The sequence below is a fragment of the Emericellopsis cladophorae genome, assembly GCF_022114955.1.
Source record: "Emericellopsis cladophorae strain MUM 19.33 chromosome Unknown NODE_51_length_166314_cov_118_033994, whole genome shotgun sequence".
Classification (NCBI taxonomy): Eukaryota; Fungi; Ascomycota; class Sordariomycetes; order Hypocreales; family Bionectriaceae; genus Emericellopsis; species Emericellopsis cladophorae.
Window position 1 is genome coordinate 23922 of NW_026250976.1, and position 16129 is coordinate 40050.

The 16129-nt window shown below is 54.5% G+C and overlaps 4 protein-coding genes across 4 annotated transcripts; 2 read left to right on the forward strand and 2 right to left on the reverse strand.

Annotated features, from left to right (window-relative positions):
• Positions 1 to 62: 62 nt before the first annotated feature.
• Positions 63 to 1314, forward strand: J7T54_000303 (2-dehydropantoate 2-reductase-like protein; the record flags this gene model as incomplete). The annotated part of the gene is made up of 2 exons (XM_051508893.1): positions 63 to 133; positions 189 to 1314. The coding sequence occupies 2 exons, from the start codon at positions 63 to 65 to the stop codon at positions 1312 to 1314; spliced, it is 1197 nt and encodes a 398-aa protein (XP_051360013.1).
• Positions 1315 to 1959: 645 nt separating this feature from the next.
• Positions 1960 to 3105, reverse strand: J7T54_000304 (uncharacterized protein; the record flags this gene model as incomplete). The annotated part of the gene is made up of 2 exons (XM_051508894.1): positions 1960 to 2196; positions 2251 to 3105. The coding sequence occupies 2 exons, from the start codon at positions 3103 to 3105 to the stop codon at positions 1960 to 1962; spliced, it is 1092 nt and encodes a 363-aa protein (XP_051360014.1).
• Positions 3106 to 7204: 4099 nt separating this feature from the next.
• On the reverse strand, positions 7205 to 14830 carry J7T54_000305 (pre-mRNA processing splicing factor 8; the record flags this gene model as incomplete). The annotated part of the gene is made up of 1 exon (XM_051508895.1): positions 7205 to 14830. One exon carries the CDS (start codon positions 14828 to 14830, stop codon positions 7205 to 7207), a length of 7626 nt encoding a protein of 2541 aa, XP_051360015.1.
• An 850-nt stretch (positions 14831 to 15680) lies between these two features.
• J7T54_000306 (NADH:ubiquinone oxidoreductase subunit) lies at positions 15681 to 16063 on the forward strand (the record flags this gene model as incomplete). Its single annotated transcript, XM_051508897.1, has 4 exons — positions 15681 to 15693; positions 15747 to 15782; positions 15841 to 15956; positions 16010 to 16063. The coding sequence occupies 4 exons, from the start codon at positions 15681 to 15683 to the stop codon at positions 16061 to 16063; spliced, it is 219 nt and encodes a 72-aa protein (XP_051360016.1).
• Between the last annotated feature and the right edge of the window lie 66 nt (positions 16064 to 16129).

Here is a 16129-nt window from a genome sequence, read left to right on the forward strand (position 1 = left end):
CTCTTCTCACATCTATACTTCAGAAGCCACACGTACTCCAGCGCGCCAAGATCACAGTATACATGTATGGCGGCAAGACCCCCTCCGTCATCTCCGCAGCCACCATGGCTCTCTCGCATTCTCGCAGACACTAGTTCTTCTCCCAAAGTCTACTCATGGTCGCCCAGTCCTCTCCCAACCTCCCACAGCTCAGACCCAAGGAGGATACACATCCTTGGCGTCGGGAACATCGGCCGCCTCTACGCGTCTCATCTCAGGAAACACGCAGAGCTACCGCCAATTACCTTGATCCTCCATCGAGCAGAGCCCCTGACAACGTGGACAAGCAATCCCGGGATCGAAATCACCCGCCCTGACGGGCGCGTCGAGAGAACCGCCGCTGGTCTGGACGTGGAGTACTGGACGACATCGCCACCTGCGCACGGGTACTCAAAGGAGATTCCGCCAGTGAGGAATCTCCTCATCGCCACGAAAGCGTCAGTCGCCCTACCAGAAGCGGACAGGCTCCGTGGCTATCTCGACGCGCAGAGCACCGTCGCCTTTGCGCAGAATGGCATGTCCAAGCTGTGGCCACCCCATGGTGCCATGTACACATCCCACCGCTACGGCGAGGAGCACACGCCAAATTTTGCCCACTGCATCACTACGCACGGCGTCATCTCGCTGGGCGATTTCAGGTCGCGACACGCCTCGCTGGCCGACGCAAAGGCCGGCCTCGTCCTCCCGGGGGCCAGGCCGGCTGAGTCAGACTACCTGCTCGACATGATCACCTCGGCCCCGGGTCTGCTCTCGAGGAGGGTCGACAGGCAAGACTTGTGGGTGTTGCAGTTGGAGAAGCTGGTGGTCAACTCCATCATCAATCCTCTCACGGCCATCCTTCGACAGAAGAATGGCGTGCTCTTTGACGACGAAGACGGCATCCTGTCACGCGCCATGGACAGGTTGCTCCGCGAGATGTGTGCTGTCTACCAGTCTCTGCTGCAGCACGACAGTACGACACCGCTTCTGGCGTCGGAGGCCGGCGATGTGGGTGCGGCGAGGGAAAGACTCGCAGAGCGATTCCGGTTCGAGAACTTGAAATCCATGCTCTGGAGCGTTGGCTATCGCGTCGGGGAGAACTCGAGCTCTATGCTGCAGGACGTCCAGGCCGGCAAGAGTACCGAGGTTCGTGATTTCAATGGCTGGATTGTCGACATGGCCAGCTTCCTTGGCGGCGGTCTCGACACGTTGGCAAATCAGCGCCTCATCGGCTTGGTGGAGGATGGCCAAGTATTGGACGCACCGGCGCTCGCTGACAGACTTCTGTCAAGATGACAGTTCTAACGAGCAATGATTTGACATGTGCGGTGATCCACAAAGTTCATTTATTCAACATGTGCCAGCCAGCCAAGCTGATACATTCCCTGATGTGCTGAATCTCGTACTGTGCTCGGAATCCCCCTTTTATTAAATATAGTTCCCCAAGCGCCTCCCCGTACGTCCTCTTCTTTTCCAATACTAAGCAAATCCTCCATTTCTCTCCAGATCCCACTACCTGGTATCGAATTCCAACCGCGCACACTCCATTGCCCAAAATCTATTATCGATCACGCTAAAGACCATTACATGTATCAAACAGAAACCATTACCTCCGCCGTTGCGGATCAATATTAAAACAGCCAACCCCCCACGACACTGTCCAAAGAGTTGATAAAAGAAAGATAGTTGTGCCACCCGGTCCAGTCTGGCGTCGAACGCACCGAAAGCGGCCCCCCTTTCGTGTCCATGTGAGCGTGAGCCTGTATGTGTAGTGTCCGTGATATAAAGCAGCGTAGCGTAGATCATTCGCATGATCCATGTCGTCGTGATTCGTCGTGATTCATAGACGGAATTAGGAAAGTACGGGCGTATGGTAGTGCGACGCCTCGTGCGCAACGGTCTGTCTGGTCGATGGATGTCTTGCGGTGGCCGTATCACTCTTCAGCCCAGGGGCACATGGGCGTACATAGTCTCGGTCGGCTCCACGAGTGAGGTCTCAGCCTCCTCCGGCGAGGAGGCCAGCTCTTCGAACTTTGCCTCACCGTGCTCCCCCAGAACATAAAGCTCTTCGGCCCTCTCGCGACACGCCGCAGGCGTGAACCCAGGTCCCAGCTTCGTGGAGACGATCCGCCACTTCTCTTGTTCATAGTCGTTCAAGGCCCCGCGGAGCTTTTCATCCTGAGTTTGTCAGTATCACCAAAAACGAAACAATCAGGCAACGAGATACCATACCATGTCCGGATTCCACTGCTTGGTCTTCGCCTTGAGCTTGGTGCAGTAGCGCACCTGCAGGGTGCCCGAGGAGCGGCCAGGGAAAAAGTCGGCGATTTGCTTCCACGTCAGGTTCTTCTGCTCCTTGAGCTCGATGAGCAGCTGATCGTCTTCGGCCGTGAACTTGAGCTTGGGTCCCTTGGGTCGGGGCGCCGGCTCGGGCATCCCCTCCTGACCAACGACACTGGGCGCACCGCCAATGTCCTCGCGGCGCATCATCTTGGCCGAGGGCTCGGAATCGGGCAGACGGTGGTGGTGGTGCGTGGGATGCGAGAGAGACAGGCTTGCTGTGCCACCAGCGGCCTGTGCGTATGTCTGCCCTAGATGCGCCTGGTGTAAACCAGCGAGGTTGACATGGCCCATCTGGTGCAAGCCGTGGAGGGGGACGTCGAGACTGTCGGATCGTGGTCTCTTGAGGCTGTTTGGGACCTGATGGGCCTGCGATTGCGTGGAAGGGGCCATGTGTTGGTACATGGGGCTCATCATCCCGCCAGAGGTCTCGTAGTGGCTCGGTTCGATTCGAGCATGGCCCATGCGCGTCGCGTCCATCATCAGGTGCGGCGGATGCTGATGGTGGTGATGCTGGTGATGGTTATGCGCTGCCGCCGAAACAGATCCTCCTGCTTGCACTTGGGGGAGGCCATGGGGACTGCCGTGGGCTCCCTCGTGCTGCAAGACGCCATGATCTCCTTGGTGCTGCACTGGGTGCCTGTACTGTTGCGGTTGCGTGTACTGCTGGTGGTGGTGGTGTTGCTGCTGCTGCTGCTGCTGGCTGGGCGAGCCGTAGCCCGGATGGTGTTGGCTTGACGTGGCCATGTGGTGCTCCCCGTGGTCGTGGTATTCCACATGGTGTCCGATGCTGGTGTAGTCGCCCGCCACCCTCGCGTCGACACATGGGACCTGCCCGAGCGCGGCGCTCGAGGTGGTCGCTGTAGCGTGGGATGGAATGATCAAACGATTCGGTGCCCTCTCGGGCAACGCAAAGGGATAATTTTGGGGGAAAAGAGCGAGCACCTTGAGTTGTGTGGTGCGCCGGGTCGGGGTTCGATGCCGCCCAACGTCGTCCGCCCTGTCTATATAGCTGAGCCGATATAGGCTTGCCGGAGCCCACGCGAGCGCTTCGCGAGGTTGAGCACAAACGCGTTGGGGGAAGTCCTTTCGGAATACTCGCACTCATGTGCCTGAAACGTGAAGCCGTGCTGTCTGAACTTCTGAACCCGGGAACTAGTTGCAGCCGACAAGGGCCTGTTCGGAAGAGCGAATGTGCGGTTTGAGATGACGCTATCCGTAGAAACCGGAGACGTCAAGTGTCGATGGATGGGCTGGCTGCTTGGGCTGCGCTGGGCTTGTGGTGGTATTCCTTGCTTGTCTGCCGTTTCAGATGCGGCCCTATCATCCAATCCCGCGTTCTCAAGTGACGAAACGTCGACAGTAGTGAAATGGTTAAACGAGTGACAGTGGGCAGTGGTGTAAGCGTTCAAGAGTGGACGGCAAGTTGGTTCAACGTCGCATCCTGGAGACACCTGTTGCTGCTTGCTTCAGAAGGAAGATGGAAGAGAGGGCACCAGGATGGTATGTATATGTGTAAAGGGCGATATCAGCTCGCCGGGTATCCATCCCCACGATGGCTGAGAGAATCCCCTTGACACCATGCACGCCGAGGGACGGGCACATGGATGACCAAGATGGCGCCAGGGTCAGCATTGGGAACATATCTCGGTCATCTGCCTTCCCGCCGGGTCTGTGATGCCGGTTTTAGCAACAGGTACCTGCGTACATCGTAGTGTACAGTAAATCGCCGCCCGACTAGGACCCCTGAAGCAGTCTCGTGGGCCATGGCATGATGCAACCGGGGGGGGGGGAGGGGGGCCGCACAATGACTGACTGCAGTGTACCTATCAGCCACTACGTATCCGTACAGGCATGAAAAAGAGGACGGCTGCATGCTAGTCTAGTGCGGTGGATCTATCCGAGCCTGGTTCATGTTCTCTTTGGACGTATTGCTTGGATTGTTAGATTTAGGCAAGAATTCGAGTACGTGGCGGCGCGTCACTGCGTGGAAAGCGATCCCCAACTTGCGCGCGAATTCTGGCCCAGACTTGAAACAGTCACTAACGTAGGAAGATGTACTCCGTACTCCTGAGACTGAGAGCAGGGCCAAGCCTCTCCTTGTCGGGGGCACTGCGTGCGCACAGAGCGCGAGTGATGAAGACTCGACCTGGTACGCGGAAAACGGTCGCCCGGCCTCGCACGCGTGAGACCCAGAATATAAAATTTCTGATCAGTCGACGCGATTGTGTTATTTCATCGGTGACACCTTTCAGCAGCGGGCGGTACGTCCGTACTAGTTGGTCTAATTATCAATTACTGCGTCCGGCAGGACAAGGCGCACCCCCAGTCTTCGGACAAGGATGTGCCGGCCTGCATAATACACCCATGTCTCCAACTGTCCGCCGACACGTGCAGGAAAGCTGGACTGGGCGATGAGTACCCATTGACGGCAATTTCTGGGACGCATACCAAGGACCAAGGTGGATTTTCGTATTTCGTTTGATCCGAGTTGAGGGACGGGGGCTCTTTTCTGACGGTGACTGTCCCGGGCAAGGCTACCTTACCTTACTTTACTGTAATCAGACAGACTGGAAGAGAGGCGACAAAATACGTGTACCCAGCATCATCATCAACTGGGATGCACGTCATCCTGGCCTTACGCTTGCTGATCGACAGCAAGCCATGCCTGCCTGCTATACCCAACGGTGGCGAACATTGATTGAATTGAAGGCAGTGGAGGGCGAGTCTTGTCTTGGACTTGCACGCACCGGCCAGTACGTACGTACAGATGCTGAGCCTGCCTGGCTGAACTGCGCTTGCATGCTTGACATCTTTCTTTGGTAAGCATAAGTCAGCACAGGCGACCGCTAGGTTGTCCGTCGCGGGCATCTGATCTACTGTCCACTTCCATCTAGACACGATCTCCGCTCCTTCTAAAATTGCGGAGATGCTCCCTACTTGTTTGTACTGCGTGGGTGAGCGCAAACTGCAGTTCCGCCACAGTGGCCGCCGTCTGAACTCTGAAGCGCCTCGATCTGTCTGGCAGTTCGTTCTGGTGTGGTGTTCTGTACGGCACGGGGCGGCTCGATATCGGTGGACTGGTGTCTCTCTGGCCCCAGATGAGGGCGGGTCCCCCGCGAGCTAGCTTGACGTTAGCGACGTTCATCGAGTCTTGACAGTTGACAGAGACGGGGAGAGAACCTGGCTTCACGGCCTTCCGTGTCCATCATTGGTCGACTGGCGTCGGCGACTCAGCGCTGTGCATGGAAGACGGGGCGTGATGGGGCACCGTGGTGGTGGTTTAATAACACAGGCGAGCTATCGTCATGACACCCAAGCCAAGCCCAGCAAGGGTCCGGCCTTTTGTGAGCGCCTATCTGGACTGGGAGACTTGGGAGTGCTGACATGAGCTATATGTACTTTTCATCGTAGTGAATGGACAGGTACGCAGTAGGCTCAGTACTCTGTAAGTACGTCGTCGCTCATTGATTAGTCTCAGTGCGCCGCCACACGTGTCCCTCACTGGAGGTATAAAGTTGCTGTCTGTATTGACTACACCAGACCGTACAAACGCTCAACCAATTGAATACCTTGCTCCCAGTTACTACTACGCACGGCCTAGATGTATTCTGGCCGCGGTGATAAGTTCCCACATGTATAACGTACTCGAATAGGCACCGTTGACCGATCACGTCGCCATCCTCTGCAGGCAACTCCAGCCACAGCTAATAATACACAACCGCCACGCGCTCCCTATCGCTCCAATTGGAGTGGCCATCTCGTTTTGATCCTGGATAATGGATTCCTGCCCGTGTCCGCCGTGTTCGTCGCCCTCTTCCGTCCCCTGCACCCGACACCCGCAGCACGACCACCCATCCACCTATCCCCAGTGGATGGGACTCAGGGATAGTAGACGGTGGTGATCCGCGCGGCATGCCAGGTTGCTGTGCTGTCAAGTGCTCCAGTGGCACATGCAGGCTTGGCAAGTGCCAGAGTGGTATTCGTGCTCGGTGCTCACTGTTCATCGGACGTACGTTGTAAGTAGCTAGCTGGCAGCGGTAGGAAACAACATCCCGCGGACAGACGCACGTAGGGTTTGTTGCGCCTACTTGCAGGCTACAGACGATGCCATGTACGTATGTAGTAGGCACCCCGTCGCCCCGACTGGCCCTGCCAGAGTCGATCGCAGGCTGCGTTTTCAATCTAAATTTATTATCCAATATACGGATATTGCGTACCGTATCTTTCGCTGCATCTTCTCCTCGGTCTGCCAGGAGGCTGATTGATGATCGTGGAGTCGAGGACCAAGGGGGGTGGTGGTGGTGGTGGCTGGTGGTTCCCCCGCATGAACGCATAAACAAGCCCAATTTAACGTGCAATTTCGTCATGGTCCCAATCCCCATCCCTAAGGCAGGCAAGCAAGGTACTTTCTGCGTACACCTTCTCGAACCCTTCTCGAAAGATCAATCACATCTGGTGAGCCCTGGCCTGACGAGGGCCAGCATTCACGCATGAGGGTACGCAATCAGCGCTGGGTTCAGTTCACGAATGAGCAGGGTCTATGGAACTTTGGATGATCAATCAATAGGATTGCCTGACTAAGGTACGTGGACACGGAATCTTGACCGTGTTGGGCTAGACAATGCAGAGAACTAATAAAACTAATATCGACAACATACAACAGGAACGTACATAGTCTGCCTTGAGCCTCTGCAAAAAAACATAGAAACAAAAAAAACGCCTTGTCCCCCTTCTCTCGAGATTATGTGTTCATGCCAAAGCAAATAACCGCAATTTGACCAGATCGATATTCTTCCCATCTTGTACACTCTTCCGTGAGGACGTCCATGCATGCATGGCTGCACTACTCAAAGTTGTCCTGCCTATCGACCCAAATGTCCTCCAGCTCGGCAAAGCTCTGGAAATGGACGGGCCTGTGCTGGTCGCTGTAGTACGACCGCGGCGTGTCCAGCTTCACGTGCACGGGCTTCTTGACCATGCCGTCAAACGCGCTACCCATGAACGTGTAGTTCCACCGGCCGTCCGTCGGCACCAGGAAGAACCCCTTGAATCGGGGACTCAGCAGCAATTTCCGCTTCGTTCCCATCGTCGTCGAGAACCCCTGTGGCTGGTCGCTCTGAATGTCCTTGTTCTCGGCCCCCCACTTGTAGCCGTCCGGCGTGAGGCCCCACGCCGACAGCGACACACTACCGGGCGTAAATGCAACCGACACGGTGGCCGTGCTCGTCTTGTCCCACTCCTTGTGGCTGTCCAGCAGATGCGCGTGCTCCGTCACGTCGGCCGCCGACATGTACGGCAGTTCGTTGCCAGACACCGTGTGGATGATCCCCAGAGGTTCCATATCCTGCAGGAACTCGCTCTGCGGCAGCTGCTGCGGTAGCTGGACGTTGCGCAACCCGCCGATCTGGGGGATCATGACGATGCACCTGATTTCCTTCACGTCCTTGTTGTCTGGGGGCGACGATCCGTACAGGTACCCGGCAATCTGGGTGCGCAGGTCCGCAATGGTGATGAACCGCTTGAGGATGTTGTTGGGCATCACGTAGGTAATGTCATTGTCGTCGCTGTCGTCGACAGACGAGACGTAAATGTTCTTGGCGCGCGTCCGCAGGTTGGATGTGGCTATCGCTCGAGTCCTCCACTCTGTCTTGGACGCAAAGGTCTGCTGCTCGTGCTGCGATGTTGTGGTCACAATAATGTCCTCTCCGTGCACATTCTGCGTCTTGGTCGTGACCGCCGTGAGCTGTGCCTGTTCTTGCTGCTGCTTCTCGATCTCGGTCGCCTGCTGCCGTTGCATGGACGGCGCCGAGATCTCCATGCCCAGGATGATGTCGCGGACTTCACTGCTCGTCAGACTTGACACGTTGACATTGTTCTTCTTGCCATAATCGTTTAGGATTAGATCGCGAAGCTGCGTCTCGACCTTGATCCAGTCCTCGTCCGACAAGGACGGCCAGATGTGATGCTCTTGGGTGATCACCGTCTTGTCGGGACGGAGGATGAGCTTGGTCTTGTCCGGGTTGACGTGCAGCGCGCGAAGAATGAGAATCAGACGCGAGAACGCAGTGTACGAGGATATGCTCTTGAGCCAGTCGTCATACAGGTTGAAGAGAACCATCTGCGGCTCTGTCGCGCGCAGGATCATGTCGCCCAGCTTTTCCACCTTCATTGCAGCCTGGAAAGGCAGCTGCAGCTCCGAGGCGCGGATGGAAATGTTGGGGAAGTCGAGTAAGTGCACCTCGAGAGGATCCAGGAGACCCTTGCGGGTGACAATCAGCTGCTTGGGCTGCTCCTCCATGGGTAGCGACCGGATCAGTGCCGCAACTTCCTCGGCAGTCTTCCACTTGGCCAATTGACCGAGACGCTTCTGACCGGCCCAGACACTGGTGTGGATGATCTTCAAGAAGAGCTGGCCAGTGCGAGGGTTGAAGATGAAGATAGCACCGTTGATAGGCTTGGTTGTCAAGTTGCCCTCAAAGGTCTTGTGGATGGTCACACGGTACACGTTGGTGTCGTCAATGAACAGTTGCGTCTGGTTGCTGAACAGTTCCGAGTAGTTCTGCGAGTTCAGGAACTCCTGGTTGCTCTCCGAGGCGTACAGCTGCAGACCCTTGCGGATACGCTCGCGCAGAACGTACAGTGCAGGGTTCGCCTTCATGATCTTGGCCATGGCTTGCTGGATGAGCACCTTCAGGCCAGGGAAGTACATGCCGTAGGCAGAGTATAAGTTGTAAGCAAGATCAATGCCCACCATGAGACCGGTGGCGGAGGGGTAGATACTGGCGCTGTCGGTCGTGTAGTCCAGGTACTTGGCACGCGTGTATCGTTCAATGTCATGAGAATCGTAGTCGCCGTATCTCAGCTGCACGTCGATCCAGAATTTGTTGGTCGTTGTCGGCTCAATCACATCCTTGGTGTCGTGTAGCAGTGACGGCCGGGTCACATTCCACTTGTGGCTGGCAAACAGCAGAATGTCCGCACAAGAGCTGTTCATCTTGTATGATTTTCTGGGATGGATGGTCTCCTTCTGCACAGTCTCAATACCCAAGGACTCAAGCTCCTGGTCAAAGACTTGACACAAGTCCATGACCACCGACTCGTGGATCTTCTGCCACAAATGAGCACGGAAGATCTGAATGAGCGAGATTTTCAGAGTTGGGATTTTGCCGTGCAAGAAGATGCCAGTCAGATCCAGTTGGACTTGGAAACCGACGTAGACATTGGCACGGTTGATCGTGGGTGACCACCACAATGTGAAGCGACGGTTAGGAATCTGGTTCAGACCAGACCTCTGCGCGTTGGTCAGCTTCTTGAACTTCATGGACTCTTCAAAACCACTGTTGTGAAGCACCAGGTAGTCGTGACGGAGGTAGAGCTGATCTTTATCGACACGGAAACCAGCCCATTCAGTGACGTCCTGCTCCAGAGCGATGTTCTTGATCTCAAACCTATGTGTTTCACGGAAGGGGGCTTGCTCGGGAAGGCAACATTTGAAGAGGCGGTAGTGTGCCCTCTCTTGAGGAGCGAACGCTGCAAACTCAGCTGCTGTCATTTCGACAGTGGCGTAATGATCAGTCGCTGGCTCCGAGCTTGGGATCGGCATCTCTCCCGACTGATCCTGAGGACGTCCCGTAGATTTGTGAAGAACGAGAATGTGGTTGGGGGTGACCACGAGATCTTCTTGGCCACTTTCCATCGTGATACGATAGAGACGCTCTTGACCAGAAACAATATTGAAAGCACGACGAGGACCTCCGTCCGGTCCCAGAAGCAGATCACCTTCCTTGACATCCTCAACAGCGACTTGCGAATGGTCGTGCCGGAGGAGCATAGTACCCTTGGCCAAGCAAGCTTTCTCCCAGAACAGACCCTCCCAGGATGGGAAGCCAGTAGCCTTGAACAGGGTGTGCTCCAGGATCGTCTCAACACCACCCAGTGCTTGGATGACATCAGTTCGGTAGGCGTTGAGATTCCATAGCTTGCCATCGTGTCGTTGACTGGTCCACCAAAATGGGTTACTCTTCATCAGCTGGTAGATCTTGAACTCAGCGCGGGCCCTGAAGCCCTTGTCGAAACTGAGGGTGCTGCGGTCCTTCTGGAAGAGGGTGTTGATGCGGGGCAGGCCCCGATCCCAGCTGTCCTCCAGATCCTCAAGAGTCAGACGACGGTTCTGTTGATTGGCTTCGAGACGCTTCTGCGAGTACTCGGTCCACACGCGTTGGGAGTCAACAAATTCAGCTTCCCAGGGAATGATGTAACGGAAGATGTTGGGGATCAAAGTTTCCTCATCATGCGTCATGCCCGCGCGATAATGCGTGACGCCTGTATCAGTCTGTGCCGACCAGCGTTTGTCGCTAGCGGGGATGAGAATGTGTGAGCCCGAGATCATGCCCAGACCACCAAGCTCCTTTGGTGTGTAGAAGACCGCCGGGGGGAATCTCGAAGGCATCTTGGAGTTCAAGCCGATCTTGACGCGAGTCTGAATCTTGGTCTCGCACTTGACAATAGTGTCAAGCAGGCTGACAGTGGAAACAGCAGCTTCTCGATAGTACGTGAACAGAGCAATAAGTGCCGTGTTCCACTTGTTGGCAATCTTGGTGAAAGTCGTAGAACCAGACGACATCAGAATCTGCCTGATCCGGTTGTTGAATTTCTGGATGTCGTCGTGTGTGACCTGCAGGAAGGCGTGCGCTGTCCTCTCCTTGGTCGTGTTGTCCACGAGTGACCACACACTGTCCTTCACAGGGAACTCTCCAAGTTGGTTGCGGACCTTGGGCAGAATGCGCACTTCGAAACCACACATGGAGTACAGCAGGTTGGGATTGTCCCGGCTGTAGACGCTGACGAAGCTGTCGTCCCATTCAATAGTGGTGACAGAACGGGGAAGGCGATTCTTGAGATCCCAGAACACGGCACGACCAAGGTTGACATCGTGTCGCATGAGCCTCATGCGCGAGTCTCGGGGCCAGCATTTCTTGCTCTTGTACCCAATGACGTTCTCAAAGTTGGGATCGGGCTGCTCCGTCAAGAAGCGCTGGATGAGGTCTCTCGACTCCTCAGCTGTGAAGCGAAGGAAGACCCAAATCTTGTCAATGTACCGACTGTACAAGCGGATCGGGTGCCTTGTTTCGGTCTCCCGATCGCGGAACTGGAGGAACTCGTTGGGACTCTGAGGTGGCCCGGCGATCTCACTCGCACGTTGCGGGCCGAGCAGGAGCAAGTCCAGTACCAGGCCATAGAATTGGAACACGAATGCAGAAAACTGCAGCCCACGAATCATTCCAAAGCTATTGACATGGTTCATATCTTTGTATGTGAGCTGGACATTGTTCTTGGAAGTGATGTAATCAGCCAAGTTGTGGTCCATGATGAGGCGCAACAAAGAGTTGAGCAGGGTGAGCTCCATTTTCTCGTACACCTTGGACAACTCTGTCTCGAGAAGGACATTGCATTCGCCCTCCTCGGTCACCCACACACGATCGAGATTGTTGATCCCTTGAGCCCACTTGTACACGAGCAAAGGAGGTACTTCAGAATCAGAAGGCTTGATCCAGGCCGGAAACAAGTGTCGCTGATCAGCTTGATACCAGAGGTATTGATCGAGGTAGGCATCGCTGATCTTCTCAATGGGCTCAATGTCATACACCGGGTTGATAGTGCTATAGTTGTCGTTCATGTCAATGTTGACTTCCTTGAATGCGCGCTGTGTCAACAAGAACCGCTTGATGCGCTCGAGCGTCGTTCCAGGGCTATCGTAGGCCTGCTCAATTAAGGCCAGCTCCTCACGTTGGCTTTGATTCAACCGACCCTTCACAGAGTAAGCTTCTCTCAGTCGCTCAAGAGCGAGGATAAGAATCTTGGTATCATGCTTGTAGGAGACGCTGGGGAACGGAATGGGAGAAAACTTCCGAGACTCTAACCAGTGAACAGTTGTGGTGTAAATGGCGACAGCCTCTTCTGAAGAGACATATGGGCCGTCCTTCATGTGGTTGTGTTGGCGCTCTTGCTCTGCCTTAAGCCAAAGGCGAGTTAGACGACCAACATTCTTCTTGGCAACGGTCTTGTCGACAGTGGCGCCGCGACGGATGCGTTCACGGTTGTAGTGCGCAACCGAAATCCACCAGTCTGCCTTCGACTTGACATACCGGAGAATGATGTTCTCAATTGGGGCAGGGAGTCCAGGAACCTTCCATGGAATGTTGCTCTTCCAACAGCGCCAGGCTTCAGAAAGATGCTGCAGCACAGTGTTGACCTTGTTCTGCTTGATACCCTCAGGCATCATGTCCATCAAGTCCGCCATGACTGAGGCACGCAGCTCAAGATCGAAGTGTGACTCAACACGCTGTTTGGTGACTGTCTTGGCAACGCCCTTGCTGTGACGACCCTCGAATTGGCGTGATAACAGGTTGCCAAGCCATCTCTCAAGTAAAGGAATGATGCCTCTCATGAAGAACAACCACACCCTCCAGGCAGGGGCCCAGAACCCACAACCAGGACCTTTCCCTACTGGGCCAGAGTTGAAGCGGTAGTAGATCAGATGCTTCAAGTCTTTGCAAGTACGAATCTGGTGCATGAGTTTGTACTTGTAACGGTACATTCCCGTAAGCTGACCGACGTGGTTAAAGGCGTACAGGATGCCATCGGCTAGCTGAAACGCGTCGATGTTGCCTAGGCGATATTGGACCTGCGCATCAACGATGAGTTTCGTGAGCCTGAGGATCTCACGCATCAAGTGAAAGGCGTTTCCGAATCGTGACTTCTTTCGTTCCTTCGTTGTGAGTGTCTTGACTGGCTTCAAATTGAAGTTGTAGTCGAGGTGAAGGTAAGTGAGGTTCTTGCGATGGATCAAGAGGTTGAGCATGTTAAAACCCTGGCGGCAGACTTGAAGACCAGCTTCAACCCAGTCGATCGTGGTTTGCTGGAAAAATTTTGTCTGCTTCAAAGAACGCATCAGGTTCTGGTTGTTCTGCGCTTTGGGCTTCTTCTTGTGAAGTTCGTTCAACACAAAGTTCTTCAGAAGCTTCTGGTATGAGACACGGGTTTTCTTGGGAAGGTCGCCTGACGGGGGATGCTCAAGGTACCACTGTTTGATGAGTGGAACGTCCTGAGCGCGCACCATACGGCCGGAGCGTCGGTCAAAGGGGTACGGCGCCCACCAAAGCTCCACTGCTGAAGAAGTGTCATCGTTTTCCAAATCCTCCTCAGACAGGAAGGGCTCTGAGCCCGCAGGTAGCACAAAAGCATCCTCCTCGGGTTCCTCGTTGTTGCCTTTCCCGAAAAGCTCGTCCTCGAGCGATACATCGACGTTCTTCGTGGCGACAGTCCTTGAAGAAATTGGGTTGATCCGTCGATCGAAGTGGAAAGTCGGCAAATCGGGGTCGTCGGCGCGATTGAACACGATTTGAGGGTGAGAATGCCAGGTAAGATGCACGCTGCGTGGCAACGAGTTGTAGAGGTACGGATATGCCACCTTGAGCTCTGTGCGGATTGGCGCTCGGAAAATGATTCGATCAATTGCGTTGAACTCTCCAAAGTCTTCGTTATTAGGGTCAATGTCCTTGTACAAAGGTTCGAACTTAGGCCCTCCTGGCAAGGCCATGTTGAGCGCTTTGGCAGTCAAGAAGCCCTTCAGCTCGAACAAGTAGAAGTAGTTCTTGTCCACGACGTCGGAGACAAGTGGTCGACTCAGACGGAAGAGAGTCGCCATCTGCTGCAGCGTAAGGTTCCATGACTTGTAACTCGGGCCGTTCACGTGAGGCGTGTCGAGCAGAGGCTGATGATCGTAAAACCATTCGTACACAGCATCGTCTTCCTCCTCATTCAGCTCCATCTGGATGGGCTCTAGGGGTTCGACGTCTTCGATGTTCTCGGACCATGACAGCGGCGGCTCTTCGTCGTCAAATGGTGGAAAGCGCATACGCTTGAATAGTCTTCGGTCTGCCTTCTCTTTCCTCATGAATGTCCACATCATCGCCCATTGGGCAAAGAAAACAGGTTCAATCACGCGGGGTATCTCATTGACCAGCGTAAGACAGCCATTAACGTGGTAAAGCACCTTCACTTCACGCGCGGACTCCCAGGGCATGGGCATGTTCTCGAGAAGTTTGAGCACAGCGTGAGGCATGAACTTCAAAGCACCGAGGTAACTCCTCTTGTCGTTGGTGTACTTCTTTTGCGACACATCGCCAATGTCCTTCACAATTTTGCGCAGGTGCTCCGGTGGCATATCAGCCTTCTGTGTCTGTACGAACCCGCCTTTGCGCTTTTCTCCGAAGCGGTTTCTTTGGTTCCGAAGCCATTCCTTCTTCTTCTGCGCAAACTTGGCAATCTGAGGGTCGGTCGGTGGTCGGTAGCCAGGAGGTGGTGGCGCTGGGGGCGCTGGTTCTGACGGAGGCGGTGGCAGAGAAGAAGGCGGAGGTGGAGGAGGGGGCGCGCCCCATCCTGGGGGTGGAGGTGGTGGTTGCGCCATGTCGAATTCCTCTCCGAGCAGATGAGGCCTTGTGAAAAATCGAGGTCGCGCTTCACGCCGTCGCGCGACTGTGTCGACGCGTGGTGGTTGAGGATTTTCGCAGTCGGATGTCGAAATTTCCTGCAATATCAAGACGATTAATCCAGGATGTTCAATGACAGCCTGTCTCGCAAAAGCGCGTTGCGACGACCAGGGTTTGGGTTGATGAGTGAGGCAGACTCTCGTCGCCTTCCGTGACGACAATTTTCTGGTCGATGCATGCCTCTGGAGGGAGCTAGCGTATCACGTGATATTGTTGTACTCATCTCGTACCAGGCCAGACCTCGAGCCAAAATAGCTTAATTTATATGTTTGGTCGACCATCAGATAGTCGGAAGCCGAATCATTCACCGTCGTAGTAATGTGCTTTTTTTAATATAGTGATCCGGTAAGGACGGCATTAATTGCGTTGTACCGGTAGCTCCAACCTGTGTTTTCGGCATTGATCCCTATCAAAGTGAATATTATTATGGTTGTCGCCATTGATAAGTAATTCTAAATCCGCTTGTCGCCACATTGCGCGAAAGACCTTTTAAGTGATAAGATGTAATCTTAGAGTTCATGAACGGTATCGATCTATAAAATGGTGCTATTGCTCATTCATGCCTTGATATCTCGCCTCATGTGCGGCGGGAATGTCAGTGCAGGGTAGGTGATGGGCTCATGATGTCTATCCAATAGCAACTCGCGTGTATGATTAGTCAGCGATTGTGATCCAGCCTCAATCCATTGCTGGGTCCATTGACTCTGTTCGCATGCCGTTGAAACGCTCCTCACCATTCGCAATTCTGCCGTCAACTACACATTCAAGATGGCTGAAATGAGTTCGTCCTCCGAATTACCTTCACGAAAGCTAATTGCTAACCATTGACCTCAGAATTCCGCCCCGAGCCGGCCTTCCAAAAGCTGGCGGGTTCGTAGTCCCGTTGACGAACCGATAGCGACAACAATGCTAACACGTCCTCGAATAGCCATGCAGAAATTGCGACACCACTACTTCCGATGGACTCCCCGAACTGCGCGCATTACATTCATCTACGTTGCTGTGATTCCGTCGATCATGGGCTACGTTGCCTACCAGACCGACGTAAGTCAGAATGCACCTACGAACCCGCAACTGAATAGGCTAACGATGAAAAGGGTCTGTGGGATCTGCGAGCAAAGCGCAAGGGAGATATGATGAGGGAGAATTAGATTGAGACGAGGCGCGAAGCAGCGGCCGTGTACATACAAATACCTCGTGACAATCGATAGCAAATC